The 15,511-nt window shown below is 39.9% G+C and overlaps 1 protein-coding gene across 4 annotated transcripts in view; it reads left to right on the top strand.

The window, feature by feature from the left end:
* The window catches only part of LOC147179741 (PDZ domain-containing protein 4-like), a 29,335-nt gene extending 13,864 nt beyond the window's left edge, over nt 1–15,471 (top strand). For 3 of the 4 annotated variants that reach the window (XM_086067775.1, XM_086067774.1, XM_086067773.1), the window contains 7 exons: nt 5,543–5,838; nt 5,904–5,991; nt 7,836–7,934; nt 8,019–8,081; nt 8,640–8,669; nt 8,810–8,911; nt 12,607–15,471. In XM_086067775.1, the coding sequence (XP_085923901.1) occupies nt 5,543–5,838; nt 5,904–5,991; nt 7,836–7,934; nt 8,019–8,081; nt 8,640–8,669; nt 8,810–8,911; nt 12,607–14,397 (2,469 nt within the window). In that variant the 3' untranslated portion in view covers nt 14,398–15,471. The remainder of the gene's footprint in view (nt 1–5,542; nt 5,839–5,903; nt 5,992–7,835; nt 7,935–8,018; nt 8,082–8,639; nt 8,670–8,809; nt 8,912–12,606) is intronic. The other variant, XM_086067776.1, reaches the window with a different exon arrangement.
* Nucleotides 15,472–15,511: the final 40 nt, after the last annotated feature.

Raw genomic sequence — 15,511 nt, 5'->3', positions numbered from 1 at the left:
ACCATGAACTCTAACACCTTGTTACCATCACGGCACATGCTGTCTACTAACTACTACGACACACACACACTTTTTTTTACCATAAATATTCATTACATACTCTCCTCGAGCGAGATATGTCTAAACTTGTCTGACTTTCAACATGCTGCCATTTCTCGCTTTCATAATTGACGTGACAAGCTAAGATTCACCACCTAATCTTTTCTACTCAAATGCTGTACCGACTTCAAATACAATGCAATGCAATACTGCCACCTACAGGCATCTATAAACCATTACAGTGGATTTCAAACCTGAATTTCATAGATGAGCTGGGTGGGAGCCTATTCCACATAACCGTACTTGACGAATATATACGTCGGTGGCAGTATATGCTTGAATTCCAGTTGACGAATATAAACATCCGCAGCAGCCAATGACTTAATACAGTATTATTGGTAACATTTGTAAAATAAAAATGATAAATTAAATAATAAAAAATAATAAAAATGATTCCTAAATGAATACCTCCCACGTTGAGAATTATTGGACTAGTTGACAAGCATGACATTATGGTATTTTGTCTACGGCGATTGCCTTTCGGTGAATGAATACGCAATGAAATACTGAATAATACATACTGCATGTTTCTCATCTTGGCATCGTTACACAGTAGAATGACCATGAAGCCAAACATCATGTTGCCCAAACAACCATCATCTAAAACGGGAAGATAATTAGACCGCCTGCATTAAATCAGTGAATGAGTTATGCGGCTCTGTGTGTGTATATGTAATTACTTCATTTAAATGAGATCACGTCAATGTGAAAATACAACAAGCTGCAGAAGCAGCTGGTCAAATCGGACCACCTCTTGCCAAATGAATCAAACTCAAGCGTCATACATCCAGCCTCGCCAACGCGTCAGCTGTTGAATTGTGTGCGTATAGCAAGCGGGCAAAAAAGTGAGGCCAGCGCTAAACCTGGCAGCTTCCCCTGGAACCAAATTGGTTTCAAGGGAAGCTGCTTCCATGGCAACCGCTGTCATTAAAAAAAATAGCTCAGAATGTGTGAGTGCGTGTGCAGCCTTGCACTTCCCGGTCACCATTTCAGTCTAGTCTTTTTAATTAACTGGTTTAAAGGACCTCCCATTCACACACAAAAAAGGAAACAATTATCTTAGTCTCTTTTTAAGAACGCGTTTCAGTTTTAATGGCCCGTTAAGATGAATTCAAAGATTTGTGTCTCAGTACATTTTATGTGTTTGCAGATAATTTCTGTAAATGTGCTTAGACAGAACTATGAAACACTCAACAGCGGAGATATAGTATGAGATATATGATATCGTCTCCTGGTCTGGCCACTTTAGACTGCCTCGTTTTTAGTCATGAGTGCGTGCAAATCGCACAAAGTATGAGTAAGCGTGAAATTTATTTTTATAAAGTCTGTCTTGACAGTCAGCTTGTGACCAGGGACTTAAGGCCGGCATGTCCAATTAGAGTGCCTCGTCGTGGTGTGGAAAGGCTCTATAACGAGCCGGTGGGAGGCTTTGAGCGGATATGTTTTTAAACATGTACAGTATTTAGAAAGACAAGTAAGAAAGACACTCGACAATGTAGAATCAAGTTTTCAGGTCATAGTTTTTGATCGACAGTTGTGAGGGGTGTGGTTTCAGCGCAATCAGCAGAGAGAAACTTCCTGTTTTTAAAGCCTAAGTTTCTACACTCGTTTTTTCTATTTAAATCATTCATTTTGTCCGTGTTGTTAGGAACGGTACTCTCTGTGGTGTGTCAATTTTTAAATACTTATTTTCACGTTACAGGGACTTTAAATGAATAATATTACAAATTAGTGTCATGTTTGTACTCATGATTGATATTAGTACTTATATTAGTAATGTTTCCATTTGGGGATCAAAACAGTTCATTCAAGTACAATCCTAAAATAAATAAATTACATTTGCAGGATGGTGGTATAAATTTAATTAAATGTCATTTGGTGTGACAAATGATGACATGAGAGAAGATGTACTGTAAGTGACAAATATACTTGAGAATCCAATCTTGTTATCCTCGGCGGGCCTCGTCAGCACAGCCGCAAGGCCCAGTGATGTCAGACGACGGCTTATTGCGTGCCACTGGGTCAACTGTTTCCACTTAAATTGATTCTAGCTGAACGTGGCGACTGTTCACGCCCTCCGAACGCAGAGGGGAGAATTTGCTGTTGCGGTGGAATCAAAGCGGGCCACAATGTTTTTTTGTTTTTTTTTGTCCTTTGGTCTACAGGGACTCAAGCTGGATAAGAGCAAAAACCAGATAAGGTGAAGACAATGTGTGTATTTATGGACTCATTAATATGCAGCATAGTCCTCCCCCCCCCCTTTTTTTACGGCAGTGTGTTTATTTTGCTCTTTAAAGACCTTTCATACAAAAACTAATTATGCATCAACCACTGAGTTATTTTTCCCCAGAGGTGGTTTTTGTGTTTGAATCACAAGTTGGACTCACTGGCTGTTTACATCCACCAAAACAACTCCTCAAAAGCTAATTTTACCCAATCCCCCCCCCACCCCCCAATTTTCCTCAGCTTGCCTCCCCCAACCTTCTTTCTCCTGCGTTTGGGTCTCTTTCATCTCCATCAACAATCGCAGCCTCCGCCCTCGCCTCCGCGGCGCATAAAGCCACCGCCCACCTCCTGTGGTGTGTCTGCGATGCTTTTTTTTGTTTTCATTTCTATAACAATTCCTCAGAGTTGTATCTGTATGTTAAGAAGTTCAACATCCAAAATACAGAAGTGCACATTTCCCAAATGCTTTTCCGCAAATGGTCGCAATATTAGGTACTCTTGCACAATTTATCAAGATCTCGCACAAGAGCCTCATAATATTGCTCACTTTTGATAAACTATGATTAACATAAAAGCATATTTACTGGTGATTTTTCACAAATCTGTTAAATTTGAATGACTCTGAAACCACTCCCCACAACTGTCAATCAAAAACCACTGCTATGACACAGGAGAATGGATGCTACTCTGTCTCGCATCTTATGCTTAGAATTTTTTTTTTCATTAACTCTTTTACTGCCAAAGGTTCTGCAAAAAGACAACCCCTAGGCTACCAGTCAATTTCGAGCATTTTCACTCATCTTTCAAGGCAAAGAGAATATTGTGTACTATGACTACGTAAACATGGTGGATACCATATGAAAGTGTGATTGCATTCTCTCATTAGAAAAAAAAAGTATGATTCTACCTGATTCCGTTCTTTAGTAATCACCATTTGAAAATAGGTAATTTGAGTGACACCTAGCTACAATAATAATGAGAAAACTAGTTTTTTGTGAAAAGATCAATTTTTCTGCACAACAGTGACTTTGACACTAATATTGTTGGTGTAGTGACGCTCTGTGAATTAGATTTAATGCGACAAACGCTTTGATCATTCACGACATCCTTGAAAACGTTCTATTTCCTAAAATCCGCCATGTTTTCATGTCATTTAATCCAAGAGATTAATGAAAAGAGATGCAACGCTGACATCTGCTGGCCAAAGTTAGCGGGTGTTCCCCCCCTCCCCAATTCATTCATAAAACCAGAGCTACACAAGACGTTGCGCTGCCCATTGAGAAAAAAAAAAAGTAGTTGACGTCAATTAACGTTATTGGCGGTACTAGTTGTGATTTCCGTTAACGTTAATTAACGTACTTGGCAGGAAAAGTAATAAAGTTGCCTCACTTTTTCCGCTTTCTCTCTATTGCATGCATGCACTTACCAACGACGAGGCACTCTAAAGCAGCGGACTACAGCTAGCTCATGCACATCTACTAAAGCTAAGATGTGGGAAAAACTGTTTGACATTAAACCACCAGAATTCACGACTACTGAGTTGTCAGTCTTTGCAGCTAACATTTCTGCAGCGATATTCAAAATGTATTTCCAAACGAATCTGTGTCAGACAAAAGTGCACACACAACGTGTTATCGAACCCATTTTTTAATATGTTAACACACTTGTGCCTATTAGTGTAGCCCGGTGAGTGAATATGTGAAGGCCTACCAACCTGAAGATGAATGTAATGGATTCTTCATCAGTTCTGAGCAGACAAGTGCCATTACCCAGCATGAAGTAGTCTTCAAAGCAAGCCCAGCAGCCTCATTGATAATGAATGAGAAGCATTCTCGTGCACCCCCGCCCCATCTTCTTCCTCTCGCTCGTTTTCATACCTGTCTGTTACTCAGAGAACACGGATTTGTTTTCCTGCAGCCTTTTTCTGATGCTTCCTTACGATTGCATAAAGAACACGCCGGCACCTGCGACCGCCTTACGTGATGCCAAGTCAGGAAGGTCATTAAGAGAGGCTGCGAGATTTATGACGGGACATCGGCGCGAGGGAAGGACAAACGCAAAATAGAAAGTTTGCCGCATGGGTCCACATCTCCGGGGAAGGACAGCGCAGACGAGTGCTGAGGCAGCACAGCGAGAGAAGCCAAACGGAAGGAGATGAATGTGAACACAAGGCGAGGAAGGAGGACGTGAGGGTGCTGTGATGCTTTCAGACCATCCCCCCAAAAAAGATGCTTAAGATTGTTGTCCACAAGTGCAAATTCCCACTTTTGCACATTTTGTCAAAATAACCGCATTACTTGCCGATGAGGACATGAATGATGATGCAAGAGATTCAAAGAACCAAGATATTCCTTATCCCTAAGATTATTTGTTGTCAGTAAAAGTGGCAACGTAAAATGGCTGCCATCTCGCTTCAGCTGCGACGTCCCTATTAACAGCTCATTCATATACATACAAGTCCGTACCTCATTTACTAACCAGGAATGTTTTGTACTCACTCACTACACACAAAAATCACGGTCGGATTCACTACATATGAGTAATAGATCATTTTGTTCGTACGACGTGCGCATATGTTGATGAATCACAATTCATTCTAAATAACTACACGTGCCCATGATACTTTAATTTACATAACACATGCCCCTCCCCCCAAAAAGGGCTATGGTCCTGTATTTGTCATGCTTATTTTGACATATAGGCCTTTATTCTGTCATATAGAATTGAGCATGATTTTAGCTGGAATTACTGAGTGACGCTTTTGTCAGTACGTCAAGGTTTTTATGCATCCAGCACGCTCGAGGTTCTTAGTCAGGTTTTCACCATCAAGTGTTTTCTTCGCGGCCATCTGAATCCAGCCCTGCTCTCTGTTGTTACTTTGTATTTTTGTCTACATAGAGCTGTTTTTCCAACGTCCGTGCCTTGTCTGCTTTTTGGGTCCTAATTCCGCACCCCATGTGACAAAACATTTCAAATCATGACACTGACTTTCTGTTGTAACAACTTGAGTACATTTTGAACATTTTTACTTCCTAGTTTCCTAGATACCTTTTTTTTTTTTAACACCTGTATCTATACATCTACTTTAGTACAGTGCAAGTACTTTTGCCACCTGTGCCGGCCCCCCCGACGACACGCACAACAACGATTTAGCCAGCGATGAAAACGAGTTTGACATCTGTGTCCGAACGGATCCATACGAGTCTCTTCCTTGCAGGTGAACAGAAAGGAGTTGTCGCGCCTATCTGGTGATCCCACGCTGGACATGAGGGACCCCGTGCTGCCCAACATCCTACGGGGGCGCAGGAGCCGCAGACGCGCAGGCTTCACGGGCCCCCCCGCTGGCGTGGCACCGTTGACCATGGGGATGGCCGACTGCGTGGACAGCTGCACCCAAACGGACATCAGCTTCCAACATATGTTGAACGTGGGCCAGAGCAGGCAAGCTCCGGCCAACCCTTCGCCGTCGCCACCTCTGCCGGCCCTCCTGGAGCCTTATCTGCTCAACGAGCTGTCAGTCACAACACAGTGGGCGTGTCTTCGCATTTGGACTGACCTTTCACTAACCACCCTTTCAGTTTCCTAGAACCCGTCTACTTTGACCCCTCCGACTACTTCGACGTCTCTCAGCATGACGTCGACAGGCAGGATGAGTTGGAATATGAGGTGAGATGGTTTCAGGCCATACTAAGAAAACTGAATTCAAATGTAGCATTTTGAATAACATTAAGAACTGCAATCAACCCCGCATAATTACGTTTCAGCAACTGGGGATTTGCATAATCACTTTTTTTTTTACTCATTTGCTCCCAAAAACGGATACAAATGTTCAATGTTGCCATGGTCCCAAAAACATATTTATACGTTAATGTATTTTTTTTTTTTAACTCATTCACTGCCATTGACGGTTATAGATGATATAAATTCATTTGAACTATTTTGATTAGTTTAAATTTGTTTCCACTTTTGTTGACAAAAGTATGAAAACCTAGACTTTAATTGTAAATTTAGAACAAATGTAAAATTTGTGATTAATCGTGAGTACTAGTGAAATCATGCAATTATTTACGATTACAAATTTTAATCGCCTGACGCCCCTAATTTTTAATAATCTTTTCTATTAAATTTTTTTTAAATAAATTATTTTTATTTAACAAATACATTTTTATAAAAAAAGTATTATTTTTTTCATTTTCAATATTCTTTTCCATTAAATAAAAGTTTTTAATTTGTAATCTTTTCTTTTATATATATTTTTTTAAATAATATTTTCTTTAAAACATTTTTTTATATCTGTTCTAAATGTACAATAAACATTTTTTTTCTAGGTTTTCATACTTTTAACAAAAGTGGATTTTTTTTTTAAACTTATAGAAATAAATGTTTTACATCTATAGCCGTCAATGGCAGTGAATGAGTTCATGCTAGAGCATACAGAAGACTGATGCAGCCTCTGACCTGAAGAGGACAGTTGAAGCAATGGTAGTTATTACAAAAAACGGCCAGCAGGTGGCAGCAGAGTATAAGAGATCAACCAGAGCCATGTTAACTATATTCTAATGCTAATTGCTGCGAAACGAAAACATATAGAAATATACTTTTTCATCCTGATGAAAGAAGAGCAATCTTTCTTTCCCCATGTTTTTTATAGCAATAGAACACAATATTTTGTGGGCCTTGCAAAATCAGTCAAAATCCAGTAAACGAAACGAAAAGACTGTTTTGTTTGGATCACGGCATCATTGCAATTGAGGTCCCTTGTGACGATATTTGTATTTGCTATGTCCTTTATGATGAGCTCTTAGTTTGTCTAGTCACTCTTTTTTTGTAGTTGCTATGCATAGTAGCTACTATGTCCCTTGTGATAATAATGTTGTCAGTTGCTATGGTCTTGGATTGTATTTAGTGACTCTTAGTTTGTCAAGTCACTCTCATTTTGTCCCATAGGCCTTTATCCAGTCATATCGAATTGTGCTTTGGCCTAGCGAGAGATACTGAAGACACTTTTTGTCAGTACGTGGAAGTTTTAATTTATTTATTTTTTTACCAACCGTCATAAAGCCATTTGAGCGTATATTCAATTTTTTTATATCCATACTAGTTTTCTTCTCATGAGTTAAGACTATAAGTGAAGCGCGCATCTTGACGGCACGGTGCATTGTGGGTAGGCTAAGATACCATACGGTCAATGAAAATGAATTGGATCCTATGAAATGAGCGCTGATTTGAAACCGCTGGAAAGTTGCTGTTTTTTTATTTAACGTCTTTTAAACATGCATAGCATGTGGTTTACTGACTTTGGGCGGTTGACTTGCAAGCTTTAAAAGGTGTACACTTACGCAAAGACTCATCACTCTAATCTCCGCCATTCAAATGACGGCTAGTTTGGTTTCCACGCATGCGCAAACGTAGTGCGCACTTCGCTTATTCAGTGGACGAGCTACTAGTAGAACAACTGCAGCATTGTTTTGTTTTTTCAGTATTTGCTTGTTCTTGTGTCGCACTGCCAGGAGGTGGAGCTGTACAAATCCCGTCACCAGGATAAACTGGGGCTGACCGTGTGTTACAGAACCGACGACGAGGAGGATCTCGGGATCTACATCGGCGAGGTGATGACGTTGACTTCCCGTTTTTCATTTTTCTTGCGTTTGCTGCGAATTATCTTCACAAAAAAGCGTTCTCACTCCCTCCAGGTGAACCCAAATAGTATTGCTGCAATGGACGGCCGCATCCGCAAGGGGGACCGGATATTGCAGGTGCACAAACGCAGACAGTTGCTTGCATGCGTCAAGAGTAATGAACAGCAACAACACGTCATACGGGCGCACTCTCACAACATACATGGCTTTAATCATACAATTACTGTCATGCAAATATTCTTTTTAAGTTATTCATGCAAACGGACACTTTTACTAAAGATACGGGGGGATGCCTTAAGATACGAGTGAGCGGCTGGATGGTGGCAGTAAATTTGATTCAACTCACCTCTCAACAAGCAGCACTTTGGCAAGAGTGAACATTTCATCAAAAAGGAAGCAACAGAGATTGCGCGTGTATTTGAAACGACCCAAAACATTTGCGATGAGCGAGTACTGATTCTAGGCTTTCGTATCAAGCCGATACCGGCCTTATTTAAGATATCAGGTACTCATGGAGGCTGCTGAGACACGCTACAGTTAGGCAAAAAAAAAAGACATTGAGTAAGTCCTCCTCAGCAGTAGTTGGCGCTATACTGTGGCAGTTTGACACATCTGCGTCAGAAAGAAACATTCCCTTTTTTTTGTCATTGTGGTAAACAAAATTTTATATTTCAGAAGTACTACAGATATCCCTACTTGGTATCGGTGAGTACTCAGTGAATACTCGTAGTTACTACTAATACTAAGACTACTAATACTAAGACTAAGACTAGTAGACCACAGAAAAATCAAAGTCAGGAAAGATACAATAATCCAGTGAATGTTTTCTGTTTGTTCCGTTTCAGATCAACGGCGTGGACATCCAGGACAGAGAGGAGGCGGTCGCCATTTTGACCCGAGAAGACAGCACTAATGTCTCCTTGCTCCTCGCACGACCCGAGATAGAGGTGAGGACAGCAGACTGGCCGCAAGAAACACTTCAAAAATAATAAACACTAAAAAGGACAATGATTAAACAGTCGGACGAAACTGTGCCAAAGTACTGAGTAAAAAAAGCCCTACAACCAACGGACTAAAGGAATGACAAGGTGTGAATTTAAAGAGCGAAGGTCAGGAGTGAGTCGCTCCGGCAAATATGAAAGATTTGAAACACTGCTTGAGCTCACCTTCCAAACAAGCGATGAGCCCAGAGAGGCGAGCAAAGACAAATTGTTCTTTTCATTTCGTCTCCCTCAAGGTCACTCTGGAATGATTTCCCAGGGCAGTGGAACAACACAAGCCCCCTTTAACATTATACTTTTGTTTTTTTGACCAAATGTATTGACAGACAAAATTGATTTTTTTTTTTCTTCATCCCGCCGCCTGCTTGTTAAAAAGCCAGACTCCCACGCCCCGTGTTAAGATGACGGCCTCGGTATGCGGGCCACAATTTTCACCACGCACACGCAAACCCGCCTCTTTGGAGGGACTTCTACCTTTGAATACCTGAGAAAAGCCAAGCCGAGACCTCATTTGAATTCTGGGGGAGGCATTAGAAAGATGAAAGTCGAGAGCGGGCCCGAGCCGCCGTCCGCATACGAGAACAAAGACCAACAGATCGATAGCTTTGGCCGTCCGAATGCCGTTCACGTGCAAGCAATTAGGCGGAAGGTCTGCAACCTCCAGAGGGAAGATTCACTCGCTTAAGAGCATTTGCAGGATTTGCATTCCGGCAGCTGCTGAGGGGAAGAACGTGGAGGCAGCACAGAACCTCACTGATGACACAATTACTAAGGTCTCGCCTGCATTTGCAAAACTTTTTTTAATGCACACATTTGTTGGTAGAAAAATCTTACAGAAAACCCAACAAACAAAAATGCCACAAAATGTTTATACAGTGGACCTTTACATTCTTAATTCTCAGATGATTCAAGATTTATATTTTGTAAAAGCCAAATCCAATTTGGTTCATCACTTTTTTTTTTCACTTTTTTTCTAAAAAAAAAAAATAAGAAAAAAAAATTGACGCATTTACAATGTACGTCAGTAACATGCACATTTTGACTTATTTGCGGGCCAGGTCGATAAGCATCTCCTGTAAAAAGTTAATTAAAATTAAGTAAAATAAGTTTAGGAGGAATTTCAAGTGCATCTGAAAGCTGTCGCTTCCCCCTGCAGAATGTTTACATTTTCCTTTAAATGTTATTTTTGATGAGTATTTTTAGATTATTAAGAGATATCTATATATATATAAAAAACAGCAAGAACAATAATTTTGATCATAGCTTCTTACCAGCTGGCTCTCTGGTGTTTGTAGAAGTTTTTCCATGGTGTTGAGGGTTCGGACAATGAGGGAAGTCTTCCTGCCTGTTGCCGTCTGCTGCTCACGTTGAATGAGTGTTTGGTTTTATCAAATATAATAAGAGAGCCATGACAAAAACTTGTTTTTGGGGGGGGTTTGGATGGAATGTATTCATGACAATTCTGTTCATTTTTGGCAGCGGTGGCTCATTTGGTAGCACGGGGGTTCGTTGATGGGCAAGACAATAGCTGCTTTTCCACCAACAAGCCCAGGATCTTTGAGTTCTGGGTAAAGGAAGTTCTTGGTTGTAAAAGTCCCGCAGGGAGCTTGTATTGTGTTTCCACAGCGTCTTAGAGTTCTCGGTAATTAATTCAAATGAGTTTGAGGACGTACGAGTTGGATGAACCAGTCAGCCTTAGTCAGTGCATATGGAGGACCAAAACTGCCAAAATTCAAAATAAATAAATGACTAAATAAACAAATGACTAAAAGTAGAAAAAAAAACAGATATAAAAAATACAATTCAAAAATTTAATAAAAATTTTAATAAATATAAAATATATATATATATATAAAATATATATATATATAAAATATATATATATATATATATATATATATAAAATATATATATATATATATAAAATATATATATAAAAAAAAAATATATATATAAAAAAATATATATATATATATAAAAAATATATATATATATATAAAAAATATATATATATATATAAAAAATATATATATATAAAAAATATATATATATAAAAAATATATATATATAAAAAATATATATATATAAAAAATATATATATATAAAAAATATATATATATAAAAAATATATATATATATATAAAAAATATATATATATATATATAAAATATATATATATATATATAAAATATATATATATATATATAAAATATATATATATATATAAAATATATATATATATATATAAAATATATATATATATATAAAATATATATATATATATATATAAAATATATATATATATATAAAATATATATATATATATATATATAAAATATATATATAAAATATATATATATAAAATATATATATATAAAATATATATATATATATATAAAATATATATATATATATATAAAATATATATATATATATATAAAATATATATATATATATATAAAATATATATATATATATATAAAATATATATATATATATATAAAATATATATATATAAAATATATATATATAAAATATATATATATATATAAAATATATATATATATATAAAATATATATATATATATATAAAATATATATATATATATATAAAATATATATATATATATATATAAAATATATATATATATATAAAATATATATATATATATAAAATATATATATATATATATATATATAAAATATAAATATAAAATATATATATATATATAAAATATATATATATATATAAAATATATATATATATATATAAAATATATATATATATATTTAAAATATATATATATATATTTAAAATATATATATATATATATATAAAATATATATATATTTAAAATATATATATATATATATATATATATAATATGTATATATATATAAATAAAAGTAAAAATACAAAACTAAAAAAGTGCTGTTATTTATCGATTTGATATTTAATTCTATTTATATATTTATTTTTGTATTTCAACATTTATTTTTATTTTTTTTAATCTTGTTTTTTATTTTTGTATTAATTTTTACTTTTATTTATTTATGCATATGTATTTTTTTGTTATTTTTATTTCCATTTATATACATTTTTGGGGATTACATTTTTTGAAAAATATTTTTTGTATGTTTTTATTTTCACTTTTAGTCATTTATTTATTTAGTCATTTATTTTTTGGGGTCCTCCATATGTGCAGCCCGTCCCCTCAAAGTTCCAGCTTGGCTCAGCAAGACCCTGCTGCTGAGATAGTACTCTGATGTCCCCTGGGGAATTGAATTACCCCAGAAATTGTTGCTGGTGGAAAAACGGCAAACTGAATTTTACCAAGGTAAATTGAAAAGTTCTCCAAAATTTCTGGCGGTGGAAAAGCCTCTATTGGAACCTAAATTGCTCCCAAGTTGGCAAAAAAAATTCTCAATTGTCTTGCATGGCTAAATATTTCAATGAGGAAGGAAGATTTCAGATGTGAGTATTGCAACTATAGGAAATTAACTCTTATCTCAAGGGACCACTGCATTCCAACGTTTAACTTGCCATGAAATTGAAGTTGGGGCCTCCTAAGCCGAGATGGCGCCATACATTTGAATGCCTGTAATAAAAATGGTCTTTCTTTTCTATCATCTGAACTCAGAATGACAACCAAGTGGTCCCAGACAAAGCGGACCTGGAGCCACTGGACAACGCCGTCCACTTGCTGGCCACTCACAGAAGCAAAACCATCCCCTGCGTGGGCGCCACTTCCAATTGCCACGATCACTTCCTTAACCGGGACTCGCCCGATTTGCTGCAGACGGTGCTGAGCAACAGCCAGGAGCTGGACAGCGGAGTGGGCCGCACAGACGAAAGCACGCGCTACGAGGAGTCGTCGGAACACGACCTCCTGGGAGACGACCACACCAGCGCCTCCAATACCAACGCCACAAACACGCCCGGAAGCATGCGCAAGTTTTCGTCCCCCCGAAGCGACACGCCGCCACTGCTGTACTCCCACGACCTCCAGTTTAGCACCGACTCCCTCTTGGGCTTGGACTGCGTCAGCGGCGGCGCCCCGGAACCGCTGGAGGGCGGCGACAGGGCCTACGCCGGCGACCCGGTGAGGACGATGATGCCCGGGCTGACCGAGGAAGAGTGCGAGCGCTACAAGGAGCTGCTGGAGATCAAGTGCTACTACGAGAGGAGCGGCGAGGAAGGAGGCGTCTCGCTGGACGAGAACAAGAACGAGAGCTTGACTCGGCACGAGATGGCGCTCGTGGAGGAGGAGCTGCGGCACCTGGAGTTCAAGTGCCGAAACATTTTGCGGGCGCAGAAGATGCAGCAGCTGAGGGAGCGCTGCCTCAAAGCTTGGCCTCCAGAGGAGAAGGCGGCCAGCCGCTGCTCGCTCGGCGACGAATCCCGTCACCAGGCTCTGTCCGACATCAACGAGCTTCCCGAGAGGGAGCGCTCCGATAAGGACAGCACCAGCGCCTACAACACCGGAGGGGAAAGCTGCATGAGCACCCCGCTGGGTAACGAGAAGCACCCTTGCGCAGCCAGCCCGGAAGGCGGAGAAGCGCAACACAAGAGCCTGCCCTCAAGGCAGCGGGAGAGGGCGCCCCGCAACGAAGGCGGGTCCGAGGTCCAAGCCAACCTCAACCAAGCCAGAAGAGGATCCAACCCAGGGGTCCGAAGGGGATCTGACGGAGGGCTGAGGCGCAACTGCAAAGCCAACCCGAGCGCGAGACCCGGGGGCCGCAGCGCGGAGAACAGTCCTTACATGTCTCGTCGTCACGCCGACACAAAGTTGCCTCCGCATTACCTGAGCTGCATGCAGCTGGGGTCTCCGTCGGCCTCCGAGGACCCCCAAGGAGGGGACGTCAGCCCCATGAGCCTGGGCAGCACTTGCAAAGACGGGGCCCGAAGCGGAGCCGCCGGGCCCTTGTCCCCGCGTATGGAATGGAAGGTGAAGATCCGGAGCGACGGTTCACGCTACGTGGCCAAGAGGCCCGTGAGGGACCGCCTCCTGAAGGCGCGCGCCATGAAGATCCGAGAGGAACGCAGCGGCATGACCACGGATGACGACGCGGTGAGTGAGATGAAGATGGGCCGCTACTGGAGCAAAGAGGAGCGCAAGCAGCAGCTGCAGAAGGCTCGAGAGCAGCGGCGGCGGCGAGAGATGATGATGCAGAGCAGACACGACTTCCTGAGGGAGCGGGAGCAGGGCTGCGGGGTGTCCGGGGACGGCGCTGGAGCCGGACAGCAGGCGGGGGCGCACCAGCAGGAACCCGCCTCCATCCTGGAGCTGTGCCACCGCAGGAGCATGAAGAAACGCAGCCGCAGGATTCTGGACAACTGGATCACCATTCAGGAACTGCTGACCCACGGGAGCCGCTCTGCGGATGGGACCAAAGTTTATAACCCGCTGCTGTCCGTCACCACAGTCTGAGCGGGACAAAGTGTTGGATGAGCACGTGCTCCCCCCTTTCACACTGCACTGGTGCCAATTGGATGTGGTAGCCACAATCTGGACTTAACATGATTCACAAAAAAAAGGTCAGGGGGACTCGGCTTTTGGATGAATTTTCAGGTTGACCCTAAAATGCACTAGATCCTTTACAGGTGAACTGAATTTGACTTTTTATAAACTTGTCAATGCACGTTGTCATCTTAGTCTCTCTGATGTCTAAATGTAAAAGAGCACGATGAAGACGATTGTTTAAGATACCAATTCCGATTCAACTAGGAAGTGTATTAGCCCATTCAATGATCAAAGACCGGTTGTGAATTTTGCATTTGACTTCTTTGTGGTCAAACAAACTTGTGCAAAATGTTCTAAACATTTAACAATTGGACATTGCGTTCAGCAGTTTAAAGTTTCAAGTAAGGTATCTACCTGTAAAGGGTGCCATGCATTTTATCTCAGATTTTAGCTTATCTTTCACCTGAAAGGCAAATATTGCATTTCTATTCGTAGCGTTAAGTAGACCACATTTGCATGCAATAAAAAAAAATTAATTACAGGAGGACCCCCCACTATTCACGTGGTATCGGGACCGACTGGGAATGGACATAACCCACAATACCACCTGAAGCCCTTTATAATTGCCATGGACTTCTTTTTAAGGCAAATAAGCTTCAGCAATCCACATCCGAACACACACCTGCTATAAAAAGCTGGGCCATAAAGTACAGCACAATGGAGTACTCTGGTTTAAGGGGCTGGACAAGTCACTTTGCCTTATTCCATGCAGTCAATCATTTTGTGACTTAAAAGCAATCGGAAATGCTAAATTCTGTATTCTGACTTTTTGTGATCGAATTCATATAACATTGTTTTTTGAGCCGTCAACAAGCTGCTTCTGGGCATAGAAATAATTATATGTATCCATTCAAAAAATCTATACCAGCTGAATTGATGAACTACATTGTGAAGGTCACAGCCAGGAAAAGAGATTTAATGGGCATTTTTTTTAAAAATCATTAACGATAAAAAAAGGGGTGTGGCGTGGTAAAAAAAACAGGACAGCGCCATCTGCTGTTTATCAAGCATTGGCTCAGAA

The sequence above is a fragment of the Leptonotus elevatus genome, chromosome 2, assembly GCF_054856555.1.
Source record: "Leptonotus elevatus isolate MCC_2025b chromosome 2, RoL_Lele_1.0, whole genome shotgun sequence".
Taxonomy (NCBI): domain Eukaryota; kingdom Metazoa; phylum Chordata; class Actinopteri; order Syngnathiformes; family Syngnathidae; genus Leptonotus; species Leptonotus elevatus.
Note: the sequence above shows the minus strand (reverse complement) of the source record. Positions and strands in the feature narration are given on the sequence as shown.